A 12389-nucleotide genomic window follows, 5' to 3' on the forward strand; every position below is an offset into this window, starting at 1 on the left:
ATCTGTCGCACGTGTGAATCCAAACGAGCAAACAAACAAAAAAAGAAAAGAAAAGGACCTTTTGAACAGTACAGAACTAGGTTGAAGATTAAAAAAAAGGGCTAGTGATCAAGTACTACTACTACTTGCTGAAAGATCACCTGCAGCTGCAAGGCAAATAGCGTGTTTGAAGACCCAAATTTGTATAATGTTGCGTGTGGAAACTCGCAGAAACTTCCTCACGGCGTTGGCCGGTCATGTGAGAAAAATTCAGAGCAAGCGTCAGTCCAAGACCTTTTTGGTCCAATTGCAGCAGCAGGTTGCAGCATCCTCGCCTCGTGCGCGTCGTCCCCGTTTCGTCTCAACGCGCTTTCCCCCCAATTGCGTTCCTTGGCCTCCCCAACTCCGCCCCGCTCAGTTAAAGACCTCACTCAATCATCAATCACAAGGGAAGGGAATCAATCGTCTCCTCTTCCTCTTCCTCTCCCTACCAACCCTTTCTCTAGTGTCTACTATCCTGACGCCGCCGCCGCCTGCTACCTCTGGCCTCCAGCACCCCCAGCAGCTGCCTTTCATTCGCGCTGCCCTTTCTGCCCCCTGCTTGTGCGTCCGGATCGGTTTCCTAGCGTCAACCGCCGTGGAAATCCGTTGACGCGGCGGTTTCCGGCCAGATCTGAGCTTGTCGGCACAGAAAGGTGCGGCCTTTCGCCCAAAGTCGCCTTCTTTTCCGGTGATTCGTACCGCCTGAGGGAGCCGCCCGCCGTAGGTTGGTCTGTCTGCTACCTCCCGACCCGTCTCGATGGCTTCTTCCCCGGCGGCGTCGTACTGGTGCTACCAGTGCGACCGCTTCGTCCGCGCCGTGCCGCAGGACGACGACGGCTCCTCCGCCGCCGTCGCCTGCCCGGGCTGCGGCGGCGGCTTCCTCGAGGAGATGGGCGCGCCGCCGTCCCGGGCCGCCTACCTCCGCCGCCCGCGCGCGCACCACCACACCAGCGACCTGCGCATCCGCCGCTCCCGCCGCGGCGCCGCGCACGCCAACGCCGCGGGAGACCGCGCCTCGTCCTTCAACCCCGTCATCGTGCTGCGCCGCTCCCCCGCGCCCGGCGGCGTCGACGACTCCCCCGCCGCCGCCAGCACCTTCGAGCTCTTCTACGACGACGGCGCTGGCTCCGGCCTCCGCCCGCTCCCCGAGAGCATGTCCGACTTCCTCATGGGCTCCGGCTTCGAGCGCCTCCTCGATCAGCTCGCCCAGATCGAGGCCGGCGGCCTCGCCCGCGCGCGGGACAACCCGCCGGCATCCAAGGCCGCCATCGAGTCCATGCCCACCGTCACCATCGACGACTCCCACGTCGGCGCCGACTCCCACTGCGCCGTCTGCAAGGAGCCCTTCGAGCTCGGCGCCGAGGCCAGGGAGATGCCCTGCAAGCACGTCTACCACCACGACTGCATCCTGCCGTGGCTCGCGCTCCGCAACTCCTGCCCCGTCTGCCGCCACGAGATGCCCACCATTGCGCCGCGCTCCCGGGCTGGCAACGACGGCAGCAGCGAGGAGGAGACCACGGTCGGGCTCACCATCTGGAGGCTTCCCGGAGGCGGCTTCGCCGTCGGGAGGTTCGCCGGCGGGAGGAGGCCTGAGGAGAGGGAGCTCCCGGTCGTGTACACAGAGATGGACGGCGGGTTCAACAACGGCGGCGCGCCGAGGAGGATCTCGTGGGGGTCGAGGCAGAGCCCGTCGACGGAGAGGAGCACCATTAGGCGCATCCTGCGCAATGTCTTCGCGTGCTTCGGCCGCGGCCACTCGTCGACTTCGCAGGCCTCGTCTTCCCACACGAGGCCTGAGCTGAACGACGCAGCTTCCGATCTCAGCCATGGCTCGAGAAGCCGGAGCACGAGCTGGAGACTCGAGGACGGCCACGCCGATGCCATGGTGCAGAGATAAACTACGAAAGCTTGCTGCTTGTTTCATGTATTTACTTAGAAGAAACACGAAGGATTTGTAGAACAGAAGGGGATTGGCGTTGTACATAGAGCAGCATCTCACAGACGATGGATTTGCAGGGGGGATCGTCCACTATGAATGATGATTCTGAATGGAGCATTTGGTTGGTACATTAGGAATTGTTGTTTCCATTAGTAACAAATAGCATGTTTGATGATTCATTCGATCCAATGTGGCACCACTCTATTCTTTGCGTTTGTAAGAACACAATGAATGTTTGATGTTTACATCGCTGTTGCAGGATTCAATAAAAATCTTGTCCGATATATTTTCCGGTTCAGTCTTCCACTTCTTGAATCAGCATTTGTCTGTTGCAGTCTTGCAGATGCTCCGCATGGCTTGACCTGCTTCTGGATGGTTTCTATGTTGTTTTATCACTATGATTAATGATCAGTCAGGTTCTTGCATGTTGTTTGTCACAAGTCAACACATCTTTATGCATTCCATCTGTCCGGAAACAACAAGATCATCCATCATACTTCTGTGAAATGGACTGCCTGACTGAAATTTTGACCTGACTTTGTTTTCAGAGTTTCAGGTATTTCAATTCCCTTGGATAACCATTTCTGATGGCACCCTTGGATAACCTATCTGAAACCAGATATTTACTACCACTCCACCTTCAAATGCATGCTAGTGTTGGTGCACTTGCTAGACATCGCTGTCCTGATGTAAGCACATAAAGTGGCAGCTAGATGAATTTACCCTCTTTTTACAGTGTCCTGCGCTGCATATCTATGGTACTGTAAAAGCTCGTAGATTCTCCTGATGGTCGACTGCCTTTTGCATCAAGTTTCCCTTCCCTTGCAGTATCTTGCAGTACCACATGAAGATGAAGTGAATCTCTGCAAGCTTTGCCATCGTTGGGTACCACCCATTACCATTACCAACCAAGCCATACGCTTCTCTTCACTTGCATGGTCCATGCTAGTAGTACGATTCAACTACTGAACTGAAAGCCTGAAACTATTCTGCTGTTTCTTCGTGTATTGAAGCTTGTATACATGTAGGTCCAACGATGACTGCCCTGCCCTGATGCTGCCGCCGATGTCTGTTTCGGTAGCTGAGCTGCAGCTGCAACTGCAATGCGAGCAGAGTTTGGTGCAAGATGAGGTACGGCTGCTAATTTTCTGTTCAGCTTGTCTGCAGAGACGCATCGACAGGTAGTAGCACAAAATCTTTGATGCCATCATTGTGTCTCTGTAACAGTTTAACACCTCTGTTCTTGGTAATCTAACCGTCCCAGTTTTGGTCTGAAACGAGATACACTTGCAGATAGGATAGACTGTTTTCACTCCAACGGGCGTCATTTTCCACTGGATTTTCCACGGTTCATCAGACACCTCTTGGAGTTGATATGGACAGGCTTGTTTTGCAGTTGTGCACCGGACCGGTGAGCTGTTCCTTGAGTTTTTTCCGCTATAGCTTGGCCATCTTTGCTTGTGGCAAGTTACTGTTCAGTTGCAGAAGCAACCGTGAGAAACTAAGTGTATACGTGCTTTGGTTTATTTACGATGAGTCATTGATAATGATTAATTTGAGTTGATTTTAGTTGGTATGAGTGTGTTTTATGCATGATTTTGCTTATGACTAACCACTGTTGGAGAGTACAATGGAGTTGACGTGAGTCTAGAAAAAGAGTGATCACTGGATAATCTGGTGTGAGAAAATTTGTCTTCACCGGATAGTCCGGTGTTCTGAAGGAGCAGACGTCGGAGCATTTTTGTGAAGAAACCAAAGTGGAGTTAAAGCACTGGATGGTCTGGTGTTGTATTGAAGCTGACGTTGGAGTATTTTGTCTCTGAGAAGAAATCTAATCAATACACCGGATAGTTTGATGTAGGGGTATTGTGCTCACCAGAACATTTCCTGCAGAGAAGGAATTATTTAAAGAGATTACTGGATGATCCGATAATGAGTTCAGAAGAGCGTCGGGCTAATTCTTGCAGAGAGATTGCCAGTCGCTGATCAGGTGGAGTTGAACTCACCGGACGTTCCGGTGACTGAAGGGTTAACATCGGAAGCTTGCGCCGAACCTTTTCTTGCATAAAGCATTTTTTTCTGGACGCATAATGGATCTGAGCTCACTGGGCGCATAATGGACCTTTTTAACGAAGGAGGAGGGATCAATCAAATCTTGAGACGGTCCTTTCCACGCAGGACATATGGCCCGTGCATTCAGGTACGTCCAGTAATCAAAATGTTGAGCTACTTTTATATTGCTCTGATATATACTATAGTAGTATTTTGCTGCATTATTGGTGAGGTGCACTGCGCCTCCAATGATTTATGCATCCAGCTCCACCTCCTGTCATTGAGGTCCAAAAAAAGAGAAAAAAAAGTAGTGCCTACTGACATGTGGACCTTCACTCATTGAGTGGTCGGCATACAAGTAAATGATAATCCGAGAGAGAGAGAGAGAGACGTGGTTATTCGGCTGCAAAGGCCATGGCTCCCATGTCTGCTGGGAGCCTGTTGTAATTTGCACAGCAGCAGACATGGAATGGGAGCACGTATGGCAGACAGACCATGTCTAGTGTTGGCGTGCGGTTTCTGCAGCATTAGTGTATTATTAGCCTCCCTGTAGGTGTAACACGATTCTGAATTCCATATGCTGCATGCTTTTGTCAGAAACTGAGCTTTCTGCTTGTGTGTCCCAGCCAGCCCACCCAGCCACCCTCACCCCAGTTCTTGTACCTCTGGTTTGGACGGGGAGAATTGGTATATTTTATGATTTAAAGGAAATCCTGTGACACCACGATCTTGCTGATGCTCTAATAGCATCTCCAGTGATGGAGCCATGATCCCATGTGGCTCGTTCAAAGCTAATTAAACCCATTGCAGAAGTCGAACCAATTGAGAAGAAAACAAATTTTATAGAATCCGATAGAAAAAATCCCAACGAGACCCTCTCATATATGCGACATCTTAGCTGCGTCAGTCTCTCCCTATACTGTGCAGGATATATATTGGGTGTAGAAAAAAAATCTACTCACAGTTCTACAAAATTTCTGAGGAGATGCTTAAGAACATTCGCTTTCGGCGATACAAAGATAGGTACTCACACCCCCTATGACTCTACCGTCCCTCCATTGCAGTCAAAAGTGGTTGCCAGTAACAAGGTACTCCTGGGTGGCGACTGGTGCATGGCATCGAAAATAGATGAGCGAGCTTCCGAGGAAAATGGGCAAGGGGCACAAAGGAGGACCCTATTTATCGGGAAAATTAAGGTTCCGTATGTTTGAGTTTTTATTTTTGTCTTTTTTGAAAAATTGTGTTTTTGGTTTTGCTGAAAGCTGTTTTTAAAATTTTAGTTATTGACTTTTACAACATTTTTTTCCTTCTCAACACATTATTTATAAGAAAAACTACTCTCACATAGCTTCTCAGTTTTTAATTTATTTTCTTAAAAATAAGCTTCTGTTTGATTCAGAAAACACTTTTCATACAGTATCATTGCCGGCGAGGATAGAGCCAAGGTGTCGACGACGACCAAGAAGGAGGCATGACGTCCACACTAATTTTTCCTTTTTCTCTAAAAAGATTTTTTAGAAAATGGCAGGAGTTCTGCCTCAATTTATTAAGGGAGGGGGAAGTTTATTGATTTACAAATCCCAGTCGCGCTCAGAGAGATGAGATTCTGATGGGCATCGCTCACCCCCAGGCGCCCCAGCCCTCTAAAGCTGGAGTATGGGCCTCGTTCCCAAAAAAAAGGCGCACACAGAGTCGAAAAAGAAATTAAACGCCTCGTCCCTGTACAAAAGACGCACGACTCCTGGGATCAACCACTTCGCTTAGTTGTTTTGTTGAGTTTTAAAAAATTCGTCGATTACGTTCCTTCCAAACGTTATATAATATGTAAATCGAGGCGTCATTGAGGTCAGTAGGCTGCGCTCTTGGCATGGCCTGCGACGCATCGTGACACCAATGATTGTGGGATGATGAAAGGCACACCTGTAGCCTTGTGAAAACACATGAAAATCCACGAGCTAGGGGGATGCATGTGGAGGTACTATACGATTTTTGTTCTCTTCATCTCCTCACTCACAGCATGCATGGGATCTCCCTCGCCTCCCTTACCAGCGATCGAATTTGTGCGGCCTCAGTTCATCTTCGATGCCATCACCACGTCCAGCCTCAATTAATAATCCGTCGCGAGCTACCTTAATTCCTCCCAAGCCAGATTTTCTATTCACTCCGCTAGCTGCTTCTACCTAACTTGCATCCTATCCAGCATCAATGGCTGCCGTGGTCAACGCGCCTGCAGCTGCTTGTTGCTCGGTCGGGCTGCAGCTGCCACCACGACCTGCAGCCGGCGCTATGCCGTCCATGAGGAGGACGGGATCAAGGGCGGCGGGGCGGCTGGATAGCGGTTGCGGCCGTGGGCGACGTGGCGGCAGAGGGCAATACGTACCTCATCGCCGGCGCGGTGTGGCCGTCGCGCTCGTGGGCACGGCCTTCCCGATCCTCTCTCTTCTCGCGCAAGGCACGTACGTTCAACATGCATGAAATTTTATCGACCTCTTTAATTTTAAGTTCTCCTCCATGCATGCAATTTGATCGAAATGCATGCATGCATGCAACAACAATGGATTCGTTCAGGTGCCCGGAGTGCGACGGCGCTGGGTTCATCCGCAAGTCCGGGGCGACGCCGCGGGCTAACGCGGCGAGGAAGGACGAGGCCCAGATCGTGTGCCCCAACTGCAACGGCCTCGGCAAGCTCGGACAGATCGACAAGTAGCTCATCATGCTCATTCATGCATGCCCAATTTCTACTCCATATATACATGCACTCATGTATATGTTCTGGATTATTGTTAATTATTGAACTCCGTTATTCATTTCCTTTTAACTTGTACTTGTTTGTATACTCACGCGACATATATAAAATGTCTTTTTTTTGAAATCGGTAGAAGATCTGCCAATTTTATATTGATAGAGAAGGAGAAAGAACATAACCTTTTAAGGGATCAAAACAAAAAAAAGGAAAAGGAAACCAATTAGGGTTGCGAAAGAAAAGATGCTAGCCTCTTGGCTCCCGTCAGGCATCAAGCCCGAGCCTCCTTCTTGATTTTCGCCGCAAGGGCAATCGTCGTATTCTTACAGTGTTGGAAAATTCTCCCACTCCTCTCGTTCCATAGCTCCCGAATTGTAAGGATGATGAGGGATCTAAAGGCCTTAGGTGACACTCCTTGCAGGGAGCCTATTGCAGTTCACCATTTGTTGACTGTTTCAAAGATATTTCATGCCGTTGTACAGTTGGCTCTCCCGGTACACCAAGTGTAGATGGTCTCCTATACGCGCCTAGAGAATCTATAGTGTGTGAAAATGTGGATCGCTAGTTCTGCATAGTGGGCAAGTCTTTTGGTTCAGCCATCCCCTCATTATGAGCCTGTCCGCATTCCAAATTCGATTTTGGAACGCAAGCCAAAAAAAAAACTTGCACTTTGGTGGCGCCCATACATTCCAAATGAGGTGCTCCATATCTAAGTATGCCGCTCCTAAGAACTGCGCTTGGTAGGCTAAGGTGGCAGTATATTCTCCATGGGAGGTGAGGCTCTAGATGATAGAATCGGGGACATTTTCATTTAACTGGATCTGCTGTAGGCGTGTCCATAGGAGGACAAATTCAACTAGGGTCTGAGCAGAAGAGATAGCAGTAAAGTTGATGTGCCGCGCCCAAGAGTTGTTATGCATAGCCTCCCTCACCTTCTGATTCATCCTTTTGGAAATTGCAAAGATGTCCCTTCAGAGATCCCCCTTAGATTCATGCCGAATGCCAGAAACATGCTTTTTCCCATTTCCAATGAAGATCGTGGTAGCCGCTGCAAAGAGTGCCCGATCCATGTCAGTGCAAGTTGTAGGCATCCCAACCCATGGTTTATTGTCTGCTGTCCATTCGTACCACAACCAACGAAGTCGGAGTGCTCTTGCGAATTTTCTCAGGTTTAGGATGACTAGTCCCCCAAGTTTTGTAGGGCAGCAAATACGTCTCCAATTGACTTTGCATCCCCCCCCCCCCCCCCGCCTGTAATTCTGTTTGTGCCAGACCACAGAAAAGTGCGTCTCTTGGAGTCTATTTCTTCAAGGACGTTTGATGGGGCCTTCAATGCAGTCAATAAATAAATAGGTTATGATGTGAGTAGTGATTTCACTAAGGCCTTGCGCCCTGCTGGGTTCAGGTGCCGTCCTTGCCAATTTGCTAGACGGTCACTCGCTTTATCAATGATTGGTTGAAAATCTGCTTTTCTAATGTGCATTAAGGTGGTTGCCAAGCCCAAATGTTTAATCGGGAAAGAAGTGCAGACTGCCGGGAGGTTCGCCAAGATGGAGTCCAGGTCAATGTCTCGGCATCTAATGGGGGCCACCATATTCTTATGTAGATTGATGTTTAAACCTGTTACTCTACCAAAATATAGTTGCCCTTCAACTTCGAGGATCCCATCATCGGTTGCTTGGTCGAGTAGTCATTTTAACGGGTCGATGGCTAGGATAAAGAGGAGCAGGGAGAGCTGGTCGCCTTAGCGTAACCCTCTCCCGTGTTGTATGCTTGTACTTGATGCCCCATTTAGCATAACTTTTGAGGAGGAGGTTGTGAGAAGCGCAATCAACCAATTTCACCATCTTTGCGGAAAACCTCTCCATTGGAGGAGAACAAGTAAGTAATCCCATCGTACAGAATCGAAAGCCTTTGCAATGTCGAGCTTGAGGAGTAGAGCTAGGGTCTGAGATTTATGGAACCACCGAGCCAAATTTCGAACGTACATGTAGTTATCGTGGATGACTCTCTTTTGGATGAATGCACTTTGCCTGTTGGAGACTAGGAAGTTCATGAGAGGTTGCAACTGTAAGGCAAGGATTTTGGTGATGAGCTTCACCACTCCATGGATGAGACTAATGGGCTTGGAGTTAGCAACTCTATCAGCTCCTTCTTTCTTGGGGATAAGGATGATACTAGCAGAATTAAGCAAGTTCAGATTATCGGTTAGTTGGTTGCGGAAGGCATGGATCACTGCCATTAAACCTTGCTTGATAATGTCCCAACATGATATGAAGAAAGCCACCATGAAGCCGTCCGTCCCTAAGACCTTGTCCTTAGGCATCTGCTTGAGTGCAGTGAGGAGCTCCTCCTGAGTGAATGGGTCAGCAATGTGTGTTAGGTTCATTGATGGGATGTCAAACATTTCCTAGTCGAAGTCTAAGTCTCTTTGCTGTGAGGCCCTCATTACCGCTATGAAGTGTTCTTGGACAAGTTCCATTTTCTCTTCATGAGAGGTCTCCCAACCATTTTGTTTTATAGTTTCGTGATGAAATTCTTTCTCCTGCTTGAGTTGTTTTTCAGGTGAAGATATTTTGTATTTGCATCCCCCACCCTAAGGTTTGTTATGCGTGAAGATTGCAGTTTCCGCGCACGCTCAAGAATGGCAAGGCCCAAAACCCTGTTCTTTAGGTTAGCTCTAAGTTCCCTTTCCTCCAAAGTGAGTGTTCTACTCTCTTGAGCAATGTCAAGCTGGAGTATAATTTCTTGGGCTATGTGGAATTGCATCTTGGTACCTGACACCAAATTTTTGCTTCAAAAGTGAAGATTCTTCGCTGCGGTGATGAGCCTATGGTGCAGCCTGTGCATCAGTTCTATTGGGAGGGGGGGGGGTTAGTTCGCTCCATGCTATTTGGACCACATTATTGAAACCCAACATAGCTAGCCAGAAATTCTCGAACTTGAAGTGCTTCGGCCGTGATGGGTTGCGTTGATTGGAAAGGAGTAGAGAGCAGTGGTCGGAGTGTGAGGATGCAAGCGCATGTAGGACATGTGAGTCAAAAGCAAGGTTTCACGCCTCATTGCAAAAAACTCTATCTTGTCTGACCAGGGTTGGGTTCTCCTTCTCGTTACTCCATGTAAACTTCCTATTTTGAAGATGGATCTCCTTCGGGCTACAATGGTTGAGCATGTCACGAAACTGTTTCATACGCCGACGGTTTAGGTTTGTGTTGTTCTTGTCACCTGCTTTGTAAATAAGGTTGAAGTCACCCAGGATGAGCCACTTTTCCCCTGTTGGCGGTAATGTGTCTCAAATCTCATCGAGGAAGGCTGACTTATCACAATTGCGCGAGGGGACGTAGACTGTGGTTAGGATGAAGGATGTGTCGGTCTCTTTGACTATCGCTTTGGCTGAGATGGAGTGTTCTTTCTGGTCAAAGACTGAGATGTCAATGTAGGTATCATTCCACAACAACAAAATTCCCCCACGCGTCCCGTTGGCCGGCAGGAACGTGAAATTTCTCAGACAGAAACCACCCGCGTAGTATGCTAGCGATTGGTCTATGGTACTCAATTTTGTCTCCTGGAGACAGGTGATGTGGCAGTTTGTTGAGGCAAGGCACTCATGCACTGTATCTCTTCTTGCCTTCTTGATGAGGCCCGTACATTCTAGCATATTATGTCTAGCTACGCGTTTAACATGGAGAAAAGGTGGTTGCGTTGTAATTGGCTTTCCTGTGATGAGCAGGTTGGAGTCGCAAGAATACACAGATGATGCGAAGTGAATGGTTGAAGATAGTTTTGATACAAGTGGAGCACCGGACGTCCATGCCACTAAAAGCCCAACGCGGTGGGCTGCACCGACGCGAGATGCAGAATAGACCGACATGATGACAGAACATAGTAGCCATAGAAGAAAAACTAGATGGAGCGCAAACTTGATCTTCTTGGCAGGTGAAGTGACGCATCAGGCTAGTTGGGGCCGTCTCCACGACCCCACCCGCTGCCTCCTGTCCACCGAGGGCAATCAGAGCCCGATCTACCTCCTTGGTGCCCTTCTTATCAAGGTGGAAGAGAGCTATCAGAGTAGCAATAACCTCCCGAGGGAGGGGTCCCTTGAACATGTCTAGGTACTCCCTGATTGCCTGCTTGATCGGGGAGAGTTTATCTTTGAGGTAGCCCAGCTTTTTGCAAAGATTTCATCATGCTTGCTCTTGTATCGGCAGACATTTGAGCCTATTGCAGGCCTGCCGCTTGCTGCACCAGAGCTTGGTGGGGTCGATTGGAGAGCGCTGCACTTTCATCTTTAGCTTGATGATGGGTGGTGCCGGGGCAAGAAGCAGGGCTTGTGGAGGAGTCACAAACATCCTTGCCAGATTCGGTGTGGTAGTGCCCGACGCAGAGGGAGCCGTGGGTGTGATCATTGGCCCCGGGTGGGTTGTTACCAAGTGGGGTGTTGGAGTCCCCTACGATGTTGCAGGCCTGTTGAGCGGGGTGTTGGAGTCCATATGCTACGCATCCAGAAAATACGGACACGTCTCAGCGCGCGGCAGGAATTAAGTGGGCGATGCAACTAGAGCAGGAGCTAGTAGCATGCTGTCGCGCATGGCCACGCTTAGTGTGGCCTGAGTGGAGGTGGCCACCACCATAGTGATGGGGCTCGGATGGAGTGGTGAGGTGGCGAAGTCGGAGACTGCCGCGAGTTCCATGCGACGGAGGGCCTCTTCAACCTGTTGCACTGAAGGAGCAGCTAAATGGTACTTCCATGACCCCGCATCAAGTGGATGATCCGTAGTTCCTGTCTTGATGAACCATGCTTCATTTTGCGTGCAGGACAGCAGCGGTGTATTAGTGGTGAGAAGCCCGTCTGCCAGGTGACAAGCCTTGCTGATGTACTCATCCGCGTTCTTCATCCATCGCAGTTGAGAGTCTTGCAAATCACGCAACCAAGAGCGCACCGGTAACATAGAATCACACAAAGAAGAATGAACTTTTTTTGCCCAACACATGCTGAAGGTCACCGCGAAGAGCTGCAGCCTGGGTGGAGAACAGCCGTTGTAGATCGACCAATTCCTTGGCCCGGAGCTCCTCCACCAAAGGCAGCTTGAAGCTGAAATCCACCGGGAGTGCATACGTGGGTTCGATCACGGCATCATGCTGATGACATATCCCACGGCGTCCCCCGTTCTGATCCCTCCTCCGTGAGGAGCGTTTACGCTCCCTGTGTGGCCTGTCGTGACCCCTATCGCCACCATGGGCGTGTTGACGCCTAGGGCAACCTAAATGGTTGTCGTCATCGTTCGAGTCGTCGCGGCAGCGTTGATGCTTGTGATGTCACACGTGGTTGTCTCCATGATTGCATTCACCACGTCTGTGGTCACCATGCTTCTCGCGGTCGCCTCTACCGTGCTGAGCGTCCCGGTGACCACGGCCAATGCGATCATCGTCAAACTCGTTGCGTGGAGGTGCAGGGTGTTCGTACACCTGGCTGGGTCCTGGCTTACCATCCCGCTTGCCCCTGAACCAGGAGAAGGGGTGTGGAGCGAACAAGTGTTGGAGGATCTCGTTGCCTCTGGAGTCGAAGCCGATGGAGGAGTTGGTGTAGTCCTCAAGCTGGTCCAAGTGCATGAGCATGTGGTACTTTGTGTCGTA

General features: G+C 49.8%; 1 protein-coding gene and 1 pseudogene across 1 annotated transcript; both read left to right on the forward strand.

The window, feature by feature from the left end:
- Window positions 1–180: 180 nt before the first annotated feature.
- On the forward strand, window positions 181–2258 carry LOC133928273 (E3 ubiquitin-protein ligase RDUF2-like). The gene has a single exon (XM_062374530.1). It carries the CDS (start codon window positions 779–781, stop codon window positions 1916–1918), a length of 1140 nt encoding a protein of 379 aa, XP_062230514.1. The 5' UTR covers window positions 181–778; the 3' UTR covers window positions 1919–2258.
- Window positions 2026–6807, forward strand: LOC133929586 (uncharacterized; annotated as a pseudogene).
- Window positions 6808–12389: the final 5582 nt, after the last annotated feature.

Source organism: Phragmites australis, chromosome 9 (assembly GCF_958298935.1).
Source record: "Phragmites australis chromosome 9, lpPhrAust1.1, whole genome shotgun sequence".
Lineage (NCBI taxonomy): Eukaryota > Viridiplantae > Streptophyta > Magnoliopsida > Poales > Poaceae > Phragmites > Phragmites australis.